This window comes from Harpia harpyja, chromosome Z (genome assembly GCF_026419915.1).
Source record: "Harpia harpyja isolate bHarHar1 chromosome Z, bHarHar1 primary haplotype, whole genome shotgun sequence".
In the NCBI taxonomy this organism is placed as follows: domain Eukaryota; kingdom Metazoa; phylum Chordata; class Aves; order Accipitriformes; family Accipitridae; genus Harpia; species Harpia harpyja.
Genome location: NC_068969.1, coordinates 77,094,164 through 77,114,227, shown reverse-complemented (window position 1 = coordinate 77,114,227; position 20,064 = coordinate 77,094,164). Strand labels below are relative to the sequence as shown.

The 20,064-nt window shown below is 36.8% G+C and overlaps 1 protein-coding gene across 1 annotated transcript; it reads right to left on the bottom strand.

The window, feature by feature from the left end:
* Positions 1-1,036: 1,036 nt before the first annotated feature.
* On the bottom strand, positions 1,037-19,699 carry ANXA1 (annexin A1). Its single transcript, XM_052778468.1, has 13 exons — positions 19,562-19,699; positions 15,564-15,642; positions 13,279-13,372; positions 12,394-12,488; positions 10,643-10,756; positions 9,957-10,047; positions 8,848-8,927; positions 7,286-7,342; positions 5,827-5,920; positions 5,108-5,203; positions 3,946-4,004; positions 2,842-2,964; positions 1,037-1,423 (listed from the first exon to the last, which is right to left on the bottom strand). The coding sequence occupies exons 2-13, from the start codon at positions 15,627-15,629 to the stop codon at positions 1,364-1,366; spliced, it is 1,029 nt and encodes a 342-aa protein (XP_052634428.1). The 5' UTR covers positions 15,630-15,642; positions 19,562-19,699; the 3' UTR covers positions 1,037-1,363.
* Between the last annotated feature and the right edge of the window lie 365 nt (positions 19,700-20,064).

The window sequence follows — 20,064 nt, the reverse complement described above, 5'->3', positions numbered from 1 at the left end:
CTGAAGCTAGTCATTTGATAGAACAGATCCCTCAGTACATGATCTCTGTGCATATGTCCACTTGTTTATATTTCTGTTTTAATTGATGGCAATCATGTATATGTCCCATAACTTTGATTGGAATCTCTCACTTCCACTTATTCTATAAGGACAATAAAGATTACCAACAAAGTAAACTATGGTAGGGTTAGAACTATAGATCTTGGAAAATAATTGGGGTAGATCAAAACTTGGCCCTCTGAAAGTCACATAGGAATTTTCACTCCAGCTCTAGCAATGCCAATGTTTCTTCTACAATAAGACTTCTCCTTTTCCAGACACCTAGTTCTGTTATCCTAGACAACCCCAATGTGAAGCAGAGGGCCTGCAATGTTTAACACAAATTAGCCAAGATGACCTTTGATTTCCCAATAGTTTAGCATGCTGTTGTTCAAATGAGTAATTGGAGGCCACCATAACAAAGACCAGCAGTGTTTGCGTGTAACAAAGAACCAAGAAGTAATGCTTAATTCCACCAGTGCACCTGAGGGCTATAATTAACTCATTTGTACAGCATCTGGCACAATTGGGACAGTAATGCCAAGCATTAATTCTGTCCAAAACAGAGGTAGTGATAGTAGTTTTTTCACTTTGGAGACAATACAAAAAATTTACATAATCATCAGGAAAAAGATAAAAGTCCTACATGGGATATGAAGAGTTTTTTCAATTCCTTTTTTTCCTTTTTTTTTCCTATGTACAAAATGTAACAGGTTTATTTACTCTGGAATTTCAATTAAAAAGAACAAGACAGAGATATTGTTAGCTTTTTTATATTGTTAAATTTTTTTTAAGAAGTTATCTTTAGTTATTTTTCTTACATCTGGCTTACATAAACCCTAGGTGAAGTGAAATGGAAAGGCATAGGCTCAGCTATACTGTCTGATATTGCTACATTATTTTTTTATTATTTAAGTTATTTACTGATTTATCTCTCATGCACTGTACGCAGACAACTTGAAATTAAATGCAGAAATGCAACAAAGGACATGCAAAATTACGCATGGGTTAATTTTATTTTTAAAAGTTTATTTGCTTAGCATACATGAAAACTTTACCTTTTTCATGATTAATCAAGCAAATAGAAATGTCTGGGCATTCTTTAACTTTGGGTGAATAATGGCAACATGAGATATTAATACCATTCAGAATAAAGATACTGGAAAAATACATTCCAGGTTACAGGTTTTCAGCATAACACATATGGACTAAGTACCATTCCACAGAAACCTCACTGTGTGAAGCCTGTATTTTACATAGACAGCTGAGGCAAATATAAAGACCTTTAGCATCAGGGCTTGAGTGCATTGCAGGAACATGAAACTTAGTTATCACTTCCACATAAAGCCACCAGGATGTTTTCATAATCCCCTTTGAGTTCATCCTGTCAATTTAAGTACAAAAAAACCAGAGTTGTTAGGATAATGGTCTCAAGTGAAATAAATTTCAGTAAGCATTCAATATACATGTACCAAACATTAGTCCTTCAACTAAATAAATTAATCACTTGGTAACACACGTGTTAGCCACAGACTGAGCTTGAACTGAGCACCCTCACTGAAGTTATTCATATGACCTAGAAATAAACACATGTATTTCCAGACTGAAGCAGAGGTAGGCAAGGCCAATAAAAATCCTGGGATTTTATATAAAAATATATATATAATATATATATAAATAAAGAAAAGAAGCACAGAGATTTCTATCCACCCAGGAGCTTAAGCTTTTCTTCTCTAGATAAAGTGCAAATGCCTTCCTTGACCAGTGATGTCCAATGTTCATTAATACTAAAACACAATACACATTGTATCTAGGATTATCTCAAACACAAGCTAATAGTACAGTGATATTAGATTCACTATAGGATCGCTTATTCAGCTTGGAAAAAGTGGATAATATGCATTAAGTATGCAATGTAATTATTACATGCTATGTTTTCTCAAATTTAAACCTACTTTACAGAGATATTATGAATTATTTAGTGTAGCCAAGCTACGCTTCAAGCCATTTGGATGCAATCATCACTATGGAACACGATGTGGTGATGTAATTTACAGATCACACACACTCATGAGGGAAAAATAAAAGTGATCTTTGGCACCTAACTGAAAAAGTAGCAGACACCAATAAAAATCAAAAAGGCATTTTGATACATGTAGGGAGTATGTTTCTACTCCAATCAAGATTTTTTTTTTTTTTACTGGTGTCTACTAGCCTTCACAAAGCTGCTTTGCAAGTTCAGCTTTCTTCAAATCCCTCACTGGTTTACATTTTCTGGAAAATACATTGGGTAGTCTGTCCCCTTTAAGAAGACATTTTTGTTAGTTTAACACACTTACTTAAGTCACCTGGAAAGCAGGCCAAATAAATGTGAAGTGAACAAGCTATTTGCATGAGTACCTCAAATGTTAAAAACTAGTAGCCAGCTGTATCAAATATCTCCCACAGAGCTGTCAGTGCAATCACCTCCAGTCTCCTGCCAATGCACCTTATATCTGCCCAAGTACAGTAACTTGGGGATACTGTAGTCTCCATTCAGCTCTTGGCTTCTACTGTAAGATGATATGCTGAGACATGTACCACTACTAACAAATTGCTATAGCTTTTGTGACAAAAACATTGCTCCAGAAAATTAATTATTTCTACCAGCATGTGGGTCATTGGGAACATGAGTTACTCAGCTACAATGAGTTACTTAGGATGAATGGTGACTGAGGAGCAGAAGAGTTAACAAACCCTTACTGGACTTCCAAAATAATTTCATTGTTTTACATTCCATATGTCACCTGAGAGAAAACCTACCATAATGGCTTGGCGGAGAGAAGTGCCATACAGCCTCTTGTAATAGCCTTTGATCTCATTCATATCCACTTCATGTCGTGAAACCATGATTCTGATGAGCTCTTTGTGCCGTGTCCCAAAGCCCTGTTAAAAGAAAAAGGAAAAGAGAAAAAAGAAAAAAAAAAAAAAAAAAAAAGAGAAAACATTAAAAAGAAAGAAGGAAAAAGAAAAAAAGAAAGAAGAAAAAGAAAAAAAGAAAGGAAAAAAGAAAAAAAGGAAAAGAGTCAAAAAAAAAAGAAAAAAGAGGCTACTTATGTCATTGAAACATCTTAAATCAAGGTTCTGTGTGTTAATCCATCAGACTTTGTGCCCACGTCCTATTCCTTTAAGATCTCTCATAAGGGCATCCTCTCATATCCCCTTTCTGTTCCCTATGAGCACAATTCACTCCTGACAAACTACGTCCACCCCTGGATTTTTTTTTATGCATTTATTTTAACTGTTTCCTAAAAAGAGGGATGTCCTTCACTGTGCTTGCTAGACACCAGAGACAACCTAGACTTCACTGCCACATTTTATTATTTGTAATAGTGCAATGAACTGTATTTTCATAATGTTTCACTCAATTTTTCACATACTGCTCCTACCCAAGTCACAGGAGTTATGAAAATACCTGCATTCTAGACTGTTTCAGGATCTCCAGCTGCCTCACTAAACTCAGGTTCCAAATTTTCCAGAACCATGTATGTCTTGTCAAAGATTAGGCTTCTACAAGGTTCTTGTCCAGATCTGTAATTGCTTTCCTATTTACTTTTCACTAGTATTTTTGTCATTTCATAGAAAGAAAAGTTCCAGTTAGCTTTCTGTCACTGTCTAGAGTAAAAGATGTATGTGTGGAAGGACAGATGCTTTCTTGAACACACTATAGCAAACAGAGAGCTCCTCCTATGAAAAGACACTCAGAAGTTTCAAAGGAAGGAACAGAAGGAGTGATAGAAATACACTGAATTTCCTTTTGCGGTCCCTTTTTATCACACAAAGGGCTTAAAAAGCTCTAGCTAGCTTGTTATTTTTCAGCTTACAAAGCACCCAAGTTTACAAAGACAAGTTCTTTCTTTAGGTTACCTTCATCGCCCAGTGGAGTTTTTCAGCAAAGAAGGCTGGCTTGCTTGTGGCACACTTCACTGTAACAAAACAATGAAATCAGGTCACGTCTGTTATATATGTAACAAGTAAAAAAAGGCAGAAGTCTGGAAAGAAAACACTTAAAAAGCAGTTTCAGTGTTCCTACCAGCATATCCTTTTTATCTACTTTTTTGTTACCTGTCTTCAAAATACGGGAGAAGTAGCAGTTCCTTTCGTCAGTCTATTCAGAAAGCAATTTGATCAGGGAGAATAGTTACTGTAAAGACAAGACTTTGCTTCCTAGTTTATTGCCACAAAACTAAGATAGATGTTGCCATTCCCAAAAAGAAAATGTGAAAGCATTTGTGTCTTCTACAGCAGAGCTGGAGGTTATGATATGATGCTTTGTAAACCAAGTTATACTAAGTTCTTGCCCTCCACTTCTGGCATTAAGAGGGATCTGATGGGACTCATTCTTTTATCCAAAGCACGCTTGACTGTGATACAAAAGCTGAGAACAAGATGGGTGTCTGGCTCCTGATTCCATCCCTGGTCCACTAATAAGAGTGATTTAAGTGAGTCACTGCCTCACCTTATTGTTCATGAGGAACAGTAACATTAAGAGTCTCAATATACACCTTTATCAAGAACCTTATAAGAATATTTTCTTGAACAAAACTGCAGAAGGAAATTTGTTATATTTTTAACAATCATATATTATAAACATCTTTGAAAAACAAAATTTAGAGAAGGGTGGGTTTGGTTTTGTTTTTTTGAAGACAAGTTTAAAACCATGGATTTTTGATACAAATTGTGCCTGTTTTGACAGCTCTTTTTGGCATATTGACTTCTTGTAAAGGTCTTCCTATGTTGATGACACATCATCATGTGTCACATGATGACACATGACATTAATCAATTAAAAGAGCATTCTACATAGCAGGAGAGGTATTTTTACGTATTCATCAACTTTAGCTGGCTTTAAATAACTCAATTAAATCACTATGTTCACAGTAAATTTTCCAAAGTATTATTTAGCAAGTTTCTCAGTGAAGCAAAGTAAGCCTAGAATGGTTTCCTATCAGAGCAAGTATGACAAGTAGAAGGTAGGTTTTTATATGGTCAGTATATATAGTAGGTTACAATCTCCAGAACCACTTACCAAGGGCAGTCAGGCAGTTCTCAATATCACCTTTCAGCTCCAAATCCAGTACCTTGTTCATGTCATGCTTGCTGTATTTGGTATATTTCTGAAAGACTAAATAAGGGAAGAAAACTCAGTGAACAGTGATGAAAGTACAGTATTCTCCCTGCATTGCCTCTGCCTTATTCCGCCCTCACTGCTGCAGCAGTGCACACAGATGACTGATTGTAGGCCATCTTTCTCATTTTCTTCAGCCACCACAGTGTAAAAAGCAGTGTTACTGGATGGACTGGTGGAGTCAGCATAAGGAATGGGACTTTGTTAGGATGGTAAAGTTCATGTTCCCATTGACCGGGATAGAGGTAGTCCAATGACTCCACCGGAACCTGTGATATTAGATGCTATCCCTGTACCCAGGGCAAACTGGCTGAGAAGCAAGACCATGTTGGGAGCATTCAGAACCCTTACCACACTGATCCCTTGTCCTTGTGATCACTAGCCATGTGAGACTTCATGGTAATGGTTTTGTTAACAACCTAAATGATATTGCTCATTACTAGTATGGAAAGAACAGCCAAGCTGCCAACTGCACCCTTAGTCAGCAAGCATGTGTCCAATTACAAAGACCTGTGTAGCAGTCAGAGTCAGTCCTTGATAATCTATATCTTCTCTGAGTTCATGAGCAGGCCATGTGCAAAATACCATTCAAGTGAAGCACAAAATTTCATCCAACATACCCCTTCGGAGATGTGGGTAGCTTCTTGCAGTAAGAACAGTAATAAACACATCAATATCTGTTCCTTTCCTTTTCTCTCCTGCTTCATACAAGACCTGTCATAAAGAAAAGAAAGTAGTAAAGTTAACATCAGTAGAATAAAACAGAAATACTGTACTTCTGAGGCTACCAGCCAAAGGTAGTCCATTGCTTATCAGTAATGAATTCTCGCCCTTGACACAATCCGTAACAAAACTCTACACAACCTCAAACTAATTCTAGCTCTATCAAATAATACTTCATACTTCACTTATGTCATAATAGTACCTAGAGAACACTATGCAGCTAGAAAACATATTTTCAGACATTTTATGATCACCATCTAGCTCTCCTGGGTATATTACATACTTCAATGAAGGTATTTTTCATATATCATGATAAGTTTACGGTCTGCATGGGAGTTTAGGACTGCTAGGCTTTCTTCAGACAAACAAAATTGTTTCTGATACTAACTGGACAAATGTGAAGGAGAAGCCTACGCAGCAAGTACTCCTTGTCTCTCCAGCAGTGATTTTAATGGAAAGTGAGAACCAAATCAGTCTCCTTCATTTTCCTCACCTCCTCAAACCTCTCTAGAAGTAATAATTAAAGACCTCCACACAGCAGCAAAGAATATTTAACAACGCTCTTGCTGCAGCAAGAGAAATAGTATTGAACTTCTGAGCTTAAACAGAGTATTAATTCACTGACCTTTCATATCTAGGGCTGATGACAAAACGAAACTCCTTTTGAAGCAGGAATAAAAGCAGTATTGCTCAATGGCCTTCTCTTGGTTGGATTATTAAAAAATCAATTTAAAGCCAATCTACATTTAAATTGCAAAAGTGATGTAATATTTTAAAGGTGAAGACTCAGGAAAGACAGCTAAAGTTTACCAAGATTCACACTAATGGTGAAAGAAATAAGGGAAATTTCAGTTGTTTATTTTAGAATTATTCAGAAAATGACTGTGAGGTTTACCCAGTAATCTTGACAGGTTCATCACTGTAAACCAATAGCTATAGCTAACATGCTGCAGGGTTCACACTGTCAAGGTATGGTAGCTGGTTCTGCACATACATGGGTACACCCTTATCCCTCAATTCAAGAACTGTGTTATAAACAAAAGGAAGTTTGTGTCTAATTTCTCCAATTCTTGACCTCTACTTCAAATACTCTGCACGCTTTACATGAACTAGAAGAGGTCTTGCAGAAATGTTTCTGAAGCTAGATATTAGGGTGAAGATTTGATTTCCTTCAGATAGGGAAGCTTAAGTGAACTTTGTAAAATAGTATCCCCTCAGAAAAGATTGCTACATAACATACAAATCTCTGTTAGGTCTGCAGTGCACAAAATTAAGGTAGAACATTTGCAGCCAAAGTTTGTTAAGCTCAAGTGAATAAGATGAAGAAGCTCTGCAGAGTGCCAGGTATGATCTTACCCTGGCATCGTTGTCGGCAAGCTCATCATTCACATGAGAATCTTCAGATCGGTCAGCCTATGTAAATAAATAAATAAATAAAATTTCATTGGTACTCAAAATCATTCAGTTTCACAGTCATTCAGTTCACCAAAATTCAGCATTTTAGAGTTCTGCCCTACTATTCTCATACCTAACTTAATACACAATTGCAGATAGATACAGTTATGTCAATCATTCCTTGAATAAAGCTGTTGTATTTGTAATCAATCAGAGCTTATGTTTCTGAGGCCATCAGGAACTTACTTTTGAAGTCCTGCATTAAAATCCACAGGACATATTGTTACTTAATATGAAGTTAGAGGCTTAGAAGCTGCGATTTGCTCCCTGATGACCATTCAATAGACTCCATTCAAGTTGATTTGAAACCAAAAACTGAAAAGCAAAACCATGCAAGGGGACATATAATAAAATGTACAAGCTTTATATATCTGTACTCAACAATCACGGAATCAAATATTTATGCATTTTAGAAAGGTCTTTTTATTGGGCAGCTCCAGTGTTTAAATTCATCTGCTTTTGAACATAAATTCACAAAACACTTTGTCTACTTGTTAGCTCCCTGTCCCATTATCTAACTACTAGAAACATATCTTAAAAGCAAGACAAAAATTTTATTTCTCTAACTGTAAGTATTTCTTCTTTTTCTATTTGTAGTCAATTGACATGACATTATGTCTGTTGTTTTTTCAAGTGCTTACAGTTACCACAACAAAAAAAATCTTAAAAGCATAGCTGATAAACAATAATAAACATCACTGTTTTTTAAAATGCATTTGAGATAAAATCTCATTATAGCTTGTTTAAGAACATTTTCATATGGTCTAAGATATTGTCATGGTTTAACCCCAGCCAATAACTAAACACCACACAGCTGCTCACTCATTGGGAAGGGGGAGAGAACTGGGAAAAAAAAAAAAAGTAAAACTCCTGAGTTGAGATAAGAACAGTTTAGTAGAACAGAAAGGAAGAAACTAATAATGATAGCAACAACAATAATAAAATGACAGCAATAATAAAAGGATTGGAATATACAAAACAAGTGATGCACAATGCAATTGGTCACCACTCGCCGACCAATACTCAGTTAGTTCCCGAGCCGCCCCAGGCCAACTCCCCCCAGTTTATATACTAGGCATGACATCATATGGTATGGAACACTCCTTTAGCCAGTTTGGGTCAGCTGCCTTGACTGTGTCCTGTGCCAACTTCTTCTGGCTGGGCATGAGAAGCTGAAAAATCCTTGACTTAGTATGAACACTACTCAGCAACAACTGAAAACATCCATGTGTTATCAACATTATTCTCATATTGAACCCAAAACATAGCACTATACCAGCTACTAGAAAGAAAATTAACTCTATACCAGCTGGAACTGGGACAGATATATAAGTAAAAAATAATGCAAGGAAATAAATATTACGTAAATCTTTATTTATTGTATGTCTTTCTCTAAAATAGTCTTGACAACATTAATTTTTTATTATAGGAAATGTCACTCAAAATGCTTAAGCACAGCATACCTTGGCTAGAGCAACCAAAGCCTTCTGAAAGTCTCCAGATGTGTCAGAGATAATGTCTTGTGTCAGATCTCTCTTCAGCACTGAAATCGAAAGAAAAAGTATTTGTAGTTTGTTTTAAAGTTACCAACTAGGTTGACTAGATGATGTTTAAAGGTCCCTTCCAACCCAAACCATTCCATGATTATATGATTTTTTCAGCCTTTTCTTAATTTCCCACTTAGATATGCCCACTAGAAATACAGTTTTCTTACTTTCTCTCATTTAGCTTCAAGAGAAGGGGTATATTTGTAACACATCATCTAATCCCTGAGATGTGCTGTGAAATGTGAGGCTAAATCCAAAATCTGCTGAAAAAGTCCTTCTCTAAGGTCTTCTGGGTGGCATCCTCTTGGCCTCTTGCTTGTGAAGTACAAAAAAAGCTTGAAAGTTTTTCTGAGCCATTTTTCTTTCAATCTTATTTCTAGTTGTTCTTATCAGCACTGAACTCAATCACAAAACTTTTCTGAAAAAAAATAAAACTATTAATTTGGGCTTCTAACTGAGACTATTTGAATGGAAATCTCTTGGAAAAGTTAGTCTATAATCTCAGAAAACATGATTTAATTAGACAACACTGATTGACTGCAGTAAATTCTCCATATATGAGAGATGCCACATTACGTTTTAGTTACCTCTTCAAAGATTTTCCCCCTTTAGTCCACTGTTTGCTCCCACTGCTAATGTTATCTGTGTTGCTAACTCAAAAAGCTTTTTTTTCAAGCCTAGTAAGATCTTAACCAGTCAGCCAAGGCTTAGTTACAAATGAAGAAAAGCAGCTGGGTTTTGCTTGCGTTCTAGAAAGCATCTAAATGCATGACCCATTCCCTGAGATATCTGCAGTTCTGGCAGTGATGGTGTGCCTTTTCCTTCTGTATTGAGATCTACGTAAGTCAGGAAAAGTCAGTATGACCTCTCTCCCCTGCAACTCTTTTAATCTTATGTGAAGCTTCACTTGGCCTCCTCCAATGACATCTCAGCTTCTCATATTGAGAAGTGGGCTGTGACTGTAATGTGTCTGCTATATTATATGTATGTTATACCATTAATACTTCTTTCTTGCTCTGACTTACCTTCTTTGTAGTATCTGCTGGCTTCTCTGATCTCTCTGTTGTTTCTTGAGGCCAGAATCTCGATTAAGGTATCTTCATCAGTTCCAAGCCCCTGATAAAAGTGATTGAATTTTTAGGAATGTTATTTGATACAGCAAATTTAAAATTTAGAGGAACAGAAATAGAGATGACAATCATGGACTTGGCTTTGAAGGCCCCACATGGAGCAAGAAAGAAAAAAGAAAAACATTGTGCTTCCATACAATATTGTTATTTCAGCTCTTGTGGAATTAATTTTTGATCACATTTAATATCATTGATACCCAAAAGAAGTGCTAAAGGGACTAAGCAGTGCACGTAAAAGATAAGAATGTAAAATTTATGAAGAAAAATACCCCTTTCCCTTTTTGTTTTCTCTTACATAAACATGTATATAAACACTATGGCTTTCTACCACTACACCAGCAACCAGTTTTCAGAAGGCAGAAAGAGTTCATTCTCACTAAAGAATCTCCTCCAACCCTGAAATTCAGTGGAGATTGCTGGGTCTTGTTCTCAGAACTGGGATTACCAGTATAGATTTATTTTACAAAATGGGGTTAAAAGGAAGACAATATGCAAGCTTTGAAATCCAAGTCCAGTGTCATTTACAGGCCCTGAAAATTATTTATGCTATTTAGGAAAGTTTTTCTCAATTTTTGCCTTACCTTCATAGAGGCTCTTAATTCTTCAGCATCAAACTGAGCTGGAGTTTTGAGCAGAGCCACAACAACATCTTCCAGGTGGCTTTTCAAAACTTTTTTCAAGGCTTCTTCCAGACTCTGTGACAGGAAAAATAAGAAACACAGTAAGCTAGTGAATGGTAAAAAGCTGCTGTTCTGCTACAGTCCAGAAATTAGTCTGATGTCTGATGAATCTTAGTCTACATCATTCTTTTAACTACTAGAAGGAATTACAAAGACCTACTTGAAATTTTTTATTTGTCACTTTTATGTTAATCAAAGTGTCAGGGTTTTTCACTAAGTATTTGGGAATTCTTTTACACACTGCAGCTCAGCCATATTTACCCATTTACAGTATCAGAAGAAGACTCAAAATAGGCTTCTTTTTTTTAAGAGAAGGTAATACTATATTGCTGTTATGATTATGGCTGAGTTGCTTATCTGGGTAATATCTTAATTCATCCATTTATTGCATAAAGGATACTGAATTTGCAGTGGAAACTCTGTGGACATAGTGTAATATCGCCCTACACAAAACTGCAAGTCCTCAAGTTAAGATTTGGGCTATATTCTAATATGACCTAAATTTAAGTTCAAAAATAACCCCAGTGTGATTTATTCTGTCTCCTATCTGGAAATGCTCTGTACTCTATATTGTTACATTAAAAGTTACAGCCCTGTTTTCCACCAAGATGTGTCCAGGTTGTGGCTGCAAGAGTGAGAAGGTCAGCCTACTTTGTCAGGATACCTAAGACAACAAGATTATTTCAGAAGCAAGCACTATGTCCATAGTTAGTTATATTCAGCTTTTGACAGTGTGCCAGGAACAAGGGCATCTAATAATCTAACAGCATTAGTCTCCCTGTGTCTTTGAAGTTATATTTTAATTTAGGTCTTTAAAAAATATCATTGCAAGGATGGAGCTACCTCTGAGGGCGGAGACAGCTGTGAAAACCACAAGTGAGGTTTCCTGAACGGAAACAGGAAATCTAGGCTAAAATGTGATATTAGACTTATTTTCTAAATTGGCCTTTAAAAGTTACACTCAGAGGGATCACTTTCCAGAGACCAAATGCTCTGTAACTGGTATGCCAACTGTGCAATTGTAATTTCAATATAGAGTTACAGGTTCAAATGGAGAAAATTTGTTATAGAGAAAAGAGCGAGCAATTAAAACCTTTTCCAGAAACATGCAGTAATTTCCAAGCTTCTCAGTTGCAGGGACTAGCAGTTTTACCACTCAGAGGTAGAATAACACTGCCCCTGTACATCCATCCCTATACCAGTGTCGGTACACTTGTGGAACAACGTTATGGTCCTACAACTTTCCTATCCTATTTAATATTCTATCTGGACTTAAATATTTGGAGAGATGCCTCCAAGTCCCCTTCTCCATCCCTCCCTTTCTCTCAGCTGACTGTGTCCCAGGTGGTAGTGAAATCTCTGCATTCCCAGTGATTTAGCGATTTAAAGGATCTCTAGGTCATTCAAAGGCTGGAAAGTCAGAACTTCAAAATCTTTCCTTTTATTTCAGAACAGTGGTGACCTTATTCAAAGGCTCAGAACTGGCAATGTAGTTGCAGAGTGTTATCACTCTGTCATGGTTTTCACAAACTACAGAAGGCAGAAGACTGTAATTTTTTGTTCTATGAAGCTAAAGCTGTATGTACCATCTGAGCCAGGAGCTACATTGATATTCTAGGTGTAAATTTAAGCTTGGCCTGAATATACTTTACCTTTCCTTTAGCCTGCTGATAGGCAGCTTTGATCTGCTGACGCTGAGCATTTGTTCTTTTAGTCAAGATGTCAATGATGGTGGCTTCATCCACACCTATGAGTCACCAAACAACAAAATGTCTAATATTTCCACTATATTAGTGCATCATTTAGCCAAATAATAAATTTTATTTTTTTATTATTTGCTTTATGTCTTATTTTGATTTCTTGACACACTGAAGTTTAACCAACAGAAAAAACTTAATCATCTACTGACTTACAATTAGTGATGTAGTGAAGAAACCAGATAAATAGATTCCCGCAGAACACAGGAACCTATGTATCTGCAATTTCATATAGAAAGTTTTAAAGTGTTCTGAGTGAGGAACTTACACTACCAAATAACTAAAAAAAAAAAAAAAAAAAATTAGATGGCATACTCATTTAATTTCAGAAAGTCAAACTGAAAAAGGTTTTGAAGTACAGGCAAAATGCCAAATGTGATTTCATTAAAAGAGAGAAGCGCAATAGAAGCATACACTACATTATCAACATATTCACTTCCTCTTGCAGGGATTTTATGGAAATCAAATCAAAAAAGTAATAGTATGATATGTTATAATATTTTTTTATTCTCTAGAAATTAAATTTTTACAACCCTTCCTTCAACATATTCAAGAACTTTAACGTAGTATTAAGGTCTGAAATCATAATACAACATCAGGATATCAAGAGATGAGATTCTTTACCAAGTGGCATAATTTAATGTATTGCCAAGCTTCTAAAAACAGACGCACCTCTCCTTCTTGCCATTGCCTCTCACTCTGATATTTTATTCAGTGCTATTCTCAAAATTTCATAAGGAAGAGTCCTAATGTAGCAGGTTAAATATTTACTACTCTTACCCTTTACAGTAATAGCTTTGTCCAAAGCAACAACATCAGCTGATGGATCAAAGTTAGGGTATGACTGTACTCCATGGCCACCTTTTGAACTTTTCTGCACAGGAAAAAAAAAAAAAAATTTGCTCATTCCAAAGAATATTTTTGCAAAGAAGCAGTTTTAGATGACTAAATAAACCATGTATTTGGTATTGCCTATTATAGGACTATCAAGGAACATACAAAGTTTTGTAACTACAGAGAACTAAACAGACTCAGTAATGGATATGCATTGGATCTATTCCTTTTACACCTCTTATATTAAACAGAAAGTACTTCATATATTTCTTTAGGTACCTGAAGACCTATTTCTCAGAGTAAGTTGGATTCCACAGGAAAATACTTTTTAACTATCATGTTAAGCAATTATGTCCAAATTTTAAAGGCTCTAAACCCACAAGTATATCCTACAGGCACTGCCAGTAAAGTGCTACTGATTTCTTTGCTTATCTTATGCAAATTGAATCTGCATCACATTCAGTGACTTCTCAGCTGATCCATTTCTAAGGCTACAAGCACTTCTTGCATGCAAGAACTTGGAGAAGAGTTCAAGCCTAATCCTACAAGGAAGTGGAGAACTGTTACCCAACTTCTTTGAAACTTGAGACATAAGCCACACTTTCTTCACAGGCATTATCAACTGGCTGCCTTTGGTGAGTCCACTCCTAGATGGACACTCCCTAGTCAGCATCTAAAAGGCTCTGGGAATAACTAGGGAAGATGAATTCCACTACATGACAGGTTGTGTGGCTTGCCCTAAGTCAGCTACATGACAAACCAAGTTACTGGTAGGGCCTATAACCCAACAGCACTACCTAGCCAAAGCCTACTTCTTTTACAGAAGCTATGAAATGCCCCAAGATTCTTGGATGCAATATTTATATAAAATTCCCATTGGTTTGATATATGGTGAGATTTTTTATTAAAAAATCCCCAGTAGTTTAGCAAAACTTTTTCAGAATCACCTATACTCTTTCTCCTTTTTCAACAACTCACTATTTTAATTTTTTTAAATCATTTGCTGCTAAAGTTAAATATCACAATAGAAGTGGCAAGGTCTTATGGATACATGTTTTACATACAGCATTCTGTATTGAATTTTGCACGCTTCTAACATCTGATAATTAAATATACAAGTCCCTACACAATTGTATCACTAGGAGTTGTAAGACAGCATAGGGACTGCATACTTAAAGCAGTCTTGCATACTTTTGAAAAAATCACTGTGACTTGGGTGATAAGACAACAGAGGAATGGGACTCGTTCACTGCCTGTTTCCTAGGCACACTAGGTTAGTCTGTGTATAGTGGTTTCCATGACAAACTTATCTACTAGCAATAGAAAACTGTCTGTAACCACCACAACCAGAATGACTCAGAATCCTGGAAGTGCAAAAGGAATAGGATGGTGGAGCCAAAGGTTTATGCAGAAAATGCTGTGGAATCAAAATTACAAAATCCAAAAAGGTCTAGAGCAGAAAACTTTATTTACTGAAATTTGCCCTCTATTCAATTTTTTTCAATATGAAAGTTCTTTCAGGATCTCCTGGGACATCACAGTGTACTGCTTTACCTCTGCTGACAGTCATTTCGGTATCTTAATCAACTTCATTATCACAAAGACTCTCCACGTCATCCTAGTGCAATAACTCTTGACTTACCACCACCATAAGCCTCCCTTCTAATCAGTATCAGTACTGATCATCTGAGTTGGTTTATTACAAACCATGACTCTTTCCGCCATAAGCATGATATGTGATATAAAAACTAGGACATACAATAGTGACTTTAGTTCCTCCTTTACATTCCTGGGCTCCAACTCATGGCTTCCTGTACTTCAGCTTATGAGTCCCTGTTTTTCTCATGTACGTCATCCAAACACGTTCTTACACATTCACACACCTGTGCATCATATTACTACTTTAAAGAGGACTACTTGAGTGAATCAGTGATTAGCCACTGGGAATTACAATTTCATTACAGTAACTAGTTCTGCCTAGGAATTGATAACTAGACTGATTTGTGCAAATAAGAGTAATTTTTCATCTGATAGAAGACTTACTAGGTTATTAGATTACATTAGATTATATGCTGCAATAAAATTGGGTTCCAGTTCTAATTCACTGCAGTTTTGCCATTGTTTGTCCTCTGTTTGAGTATATGAAAGATGTTTGGTGGCCTAAGCCTGTAAATCACTTCTAAAAGTACTTGAATATAAGCATGATGCTCTCAAGAGGTGATAATACTTACAATACATTCCTGCTCCTGATTTTCCATGAACCATGCCTGTTTCAGAAATTCTGATACCATAGCCATGTTGACAGAGTTTCTGGGAAGAGATGCATCAAGTTACAAACCATTTTTCACCAAGGTACAAACCTTTTTTCATCATTTTCAGCACCAATGCAACTCAAGGTTTCCCACTCTCAAAATCCTTTCTCTTGAACTATGATACACAGGCGCTAGCTTCCCAAACAGTAATTGGTCTGTTCTATTGGAAGCAGGTAACATTTGGCAGGTTACACAATGCTCCACAACTGCTTGCTCACCCCTACACCCTTAGCTACTTGCAGAAGTTTTAGATTAGAAATAGAACAGTAAACTGGCTGGACTATTTGCTTATGTGCTATGGCAGTACCTAAGCAATAGTATTGACTTACAAAGTGAAGTTACCAGAAACAAATTAAACTCTGTCTTTCCCCATTAGTTAAGGTATCAGCTATGCCCATTTAGCTTACTGAATATTTGATTCTGTTTAAATTCAGTGGTAAACAAGTATTCTTGTCTGATCATTTACTGAAGTTGGAGCTCTTGTGTGTTATGTTAAGGCAAAAGATATTCCCTTGTTAAATATATTCTCATGTAATTTCTTTAACTAGCCCCTTCCAAAGGAAGATGAGTAAAATCAGACAGTTTCACCTACACTGTTCCTTATTTCCTACATATTTCCTACAATTTCTACAAAAGAATAGACCATTACCCATTTAAGAAGGAAAAAAAAAGTAATTTGGGTTTTTTACCATCAAAATGAAAATCAGTCCAGTTTTTCCATAAGATACCATGCACAATGGAAAAAAAGACCAATGGTGATGTGATTTGACATTGACCACCCAAAAATAATGAATAGGTTGCTTCATAACAACTTTGGTATGAGAAATAGTCTGTTTGCTAATAGAAACAGAGAGAAGAAATTGATGTTTTATCAAATAAAGTATTTTTGGGTCTGTTCAAAATAGATATTTTTTTCTTTCACCAAAAACATACTTCCATAGTAAACTCTAGGGAAGGCTTGATTTTAAAGTACACATATAAACAATAAACTGAAGATAATGTTGCTGGGTGAACTGGAATGTCCTTGAATCTAGTGTGAAGTGACAAGATGCTATTTGCGGTCTTGGGGTATAGATCATATAATGTAGATCATATACACAATACACATACTACAATACACATAAAAAAATGATGTTGCTTATGCTGCAAACACACGTACCTTACTCAGGCCCTGTGTCCCATAGGAAGGGCAAAGAGCAGTCATTTAAAGCAACACACACCCAGGACACAGCAGTGTAGCTGTAGCCCAGCTGATTCTTGCCCTCATAGCAAAACTGTAAAATATACTTCCACATCCACCTGCCAACAGCTACTTCCCACGGCCTTCCTCCAACTCAGCTCCACCCTTCCCTACCCTCGCCAAGGCAGGAGACACCTACACTCCCTCTTCCCCAGAAAACTCTTACTTTCGTGCCCTTCCTTCAGCCCTGAGGGCACAAAATTCAGCTCTGCCTGTGATGCTACAAAAACTGAAGCTGACTCTGAATCTGTATGTTACCTAGAGTAGGTCTCATCTGGGTAAATAATGGTCAGAATAGCTTGTAAGTTTTAAGGACCAACTTTTATGCACGTGTCATTTATTGCGGATCAGAAAAGCATACTTACATTGCTATTAAAACAAGCATTTTATCAAGCTGTTACAGTTAACTCCTGTACCATTCTTGTATTGACAGAAGTATACGAGGCCAGATGAAGTGCTATAGTATCTGAAGTTCTGCTGTATTTTATAACAGCACATATAAAGGCCATATGCAGAAGAATAAAAACATTTTAAAGTCTCCAGACTAGGTGTATTGAGTCACCAACAGTGACATGTACAGATATGTCTGTCGACTAATAGATTCATGGAGTGTATAATCATTTAACAAGTTCAGTCTCACAGCACCAGATCTGAGAAGAGGTAGGACCAAAGCTGCATTTTGGTTGATAGAGCAACACTTCCCAGGGAGAGCTGGCTGCAGGGAGAAGTGCTAACATCTCCATTTCTTCTGCCCGTCCTCATCCCCACCCCTCACATGCAGCATTAAAGGTTTTGCCGCTCTTGTGGATGACTAGAGAGAAGGCTGCTAGCCTACACTAAATTGGGTTTATTCAGCCTCTGAACATTTATGTCTATCCTAATTTAAATTAGAGATACAGTAAAGGAATTCTGTGCCTTAAAAACTAAGGGGTTTTTTCCCTTCTTTTTGAAGTAAAGACACTTTGGCATATAGATCTATCTACTTGCATATAGTAAACAAATAACACAGTTTTAATAGAAGTCAAAGTAGGCAATGGCACTTTAGAGGGGCTAAAGACCTTACTCTGCTTGAATTGGCTCAGAAAGTTAAGAAACCATCTTACATACAAAACTGTTTGCCTGTTTTATAAGAAACTATGGCTAATAAGAAAAAAGAAAACTGGAATCTAGGAAGACAGCCAGCCCCCCTGACAGAGTTGAGGTCTCTCACGATGCTTTGACTCACATCACTCTAAAATGCAGGCAGCTCTTGTAAACAATACCTAGATCCAGGAGGGACAAATTCAGTCACAATATGATTTTAATTTAGTATGAAAAGGACTGGAAGAACTGATGGCCTTCTGCCATATATTTTCCTCTACTTTTGAGCTCAGGACACAGTCTATGAACAGGGAGAGGAAAAAATACATGTACCTACAGAGTGGTGCAAACAGAAGGTACTGTAGAAAAGTGTGACACTTCTGGTTACTCCATACCAAATACCTATTTGAGAGTTACTCTGTTTCCTAAAATATTGTCCAGGCCATGTGTCCCACTTCCCAAACTGGAATGAGTAGACGTCCAATTTAAAAGGAAGGAGGATCAAGAACTTAAAATTAATCAGTTTGAAAAATATTGCGATTTTTATGCATTTTATCATTCCATTCATTTGGAATGATCAACATTGCAACTGGAATGAAAAATCAAACAGAGGTCCAGACTGAAAACCCTAACTATTGCTTCACAAGAATTACTGCAGTGTTGATTTCTGTCTGGCTCCCAGTCCCCAGGAGAGGCACCCTTCAACTGGACATACACAAATTTTTAAGTTTTGAGAAAATATTCAATATTTATCGAAAATGTTTAAAGACACAAATTAGACTTTTACACTACAGTCTGTGTCAAGTGACAGCATTTGTCCATGCTTATTTAACCGTATCATGAACCGTATCAGATATATCATCTCTAGTTACTGTCCAATGCTAGTTGCCAGGATCTTGATGTAAATTAAGGTCATTACACCCTATCTGAAAAACAGGCAGTAGATCTAAAACAATAATTTATTTTACAGTGCAAAGTCTACCGAATATGAAAGAAAAACAATCTCATCCTTGGAAAATTCAGTGGAAAGTTTTAGCGGAAAAAACCCCCGATGATACAGTCCTTACTTATGTGGCTTTGCCTAAGTTCTTAGTCACAATAACAGGGTTTTGCTCTTACATTTCTAAAAGATTGCTTTGCCTCATTTTCATCACTTTCATGAGCAAAGACCCCTCCACAGTGCCAAAGCAGCAAACTGTCGGCGAAGTAACAACAGCTGTTTCCTTTTTTAAGTTTCCATACAAAGCACATTAGTTTTCCAGGAATGCCAGTTTTACTGCAGATTTCTACAGCAGAGTACTACAAAGGCAAAGAGAAAGCATAGGAAACTGCCAACTGCAAATAAGTTGCTTTTAATCTTGTAAGTTTTTTTTTCCCAATTCCTTACATGCACTAAATAAAAGCAGCAATTGTCCATGCCTTTCCGTGTATATGACACGTTTCAAAACTGAAAGAATTTCTCCTGCCCACACCCATTTTCCCTTGCCAGCAAATCCAACCCACAGAAAATTGCACTAGGTCACTTGACAGATTGAGCACACAATTTTTAAAAGTTTGTCATGTCTACAGAAAGCAGAAAAGAACTATAAAAACCTACCTTCTTCCTCACAAATACTACTTTTCAGAGCAGCAGTCAGGAGTAAGGGAGCAAAGAGCTCTGGATGCTTTTATAGCACTGCGCGGGAGACCCCACCTAGCAACCAGAGTGTTTCCACAGTCCCAGCAACCATCTGCTCTTTGCAGCAGCTAAATCTGGATGCTGTCCAAAACACAGAACCACACAAAAAAAAGTCACTGCAAAACTATGTGCTGGAGAAAGAAGGAGCAGATTTCAGAAGGGAAGAGACAACAAATGAGCATGCCATGGTAGCTCTCCTCCCCTGCCATGGCGACATCCCTCACTGCAGTAAATTGCCATGAATATTTCGGGATCATGAGATTAAAATGTTAAAAAACTAAACTTGAGTTACTCCCTTCACATTTTGACATGTCTGATACAACTTCAAAGTGAATATATTAAGAAATATCTTTGCTCAGTGAAACTTTGAGATAAAAAAGAGTGAAGAGTCGATGTGGCTTCCACTCTTCACTGAACTCTGG

Coding starts and splice junctions, on each gene's coding strand:
- ANXA1 (XM_052778468.1), bottom strand. CDS start 15,629: ATGGCTATGGTATCAGAATTTCTGAAACAGGCATGGTTCATGGAAAAT. Junction 12,489..13,278: donor CAAAGCTATTACTGTAAAGG/GTAAGAGTAGTA, acceptor GGTGACTCATAG/GTGTGGATGAAGCCACCATC. Junction 10,757..12,393: donor ATCAGCAGGCTAAAGGAAAG/GTAAAGTATATT, acceptor TTCCTGTCACAG/AGTCTGGAAGAAGCCTTGAA.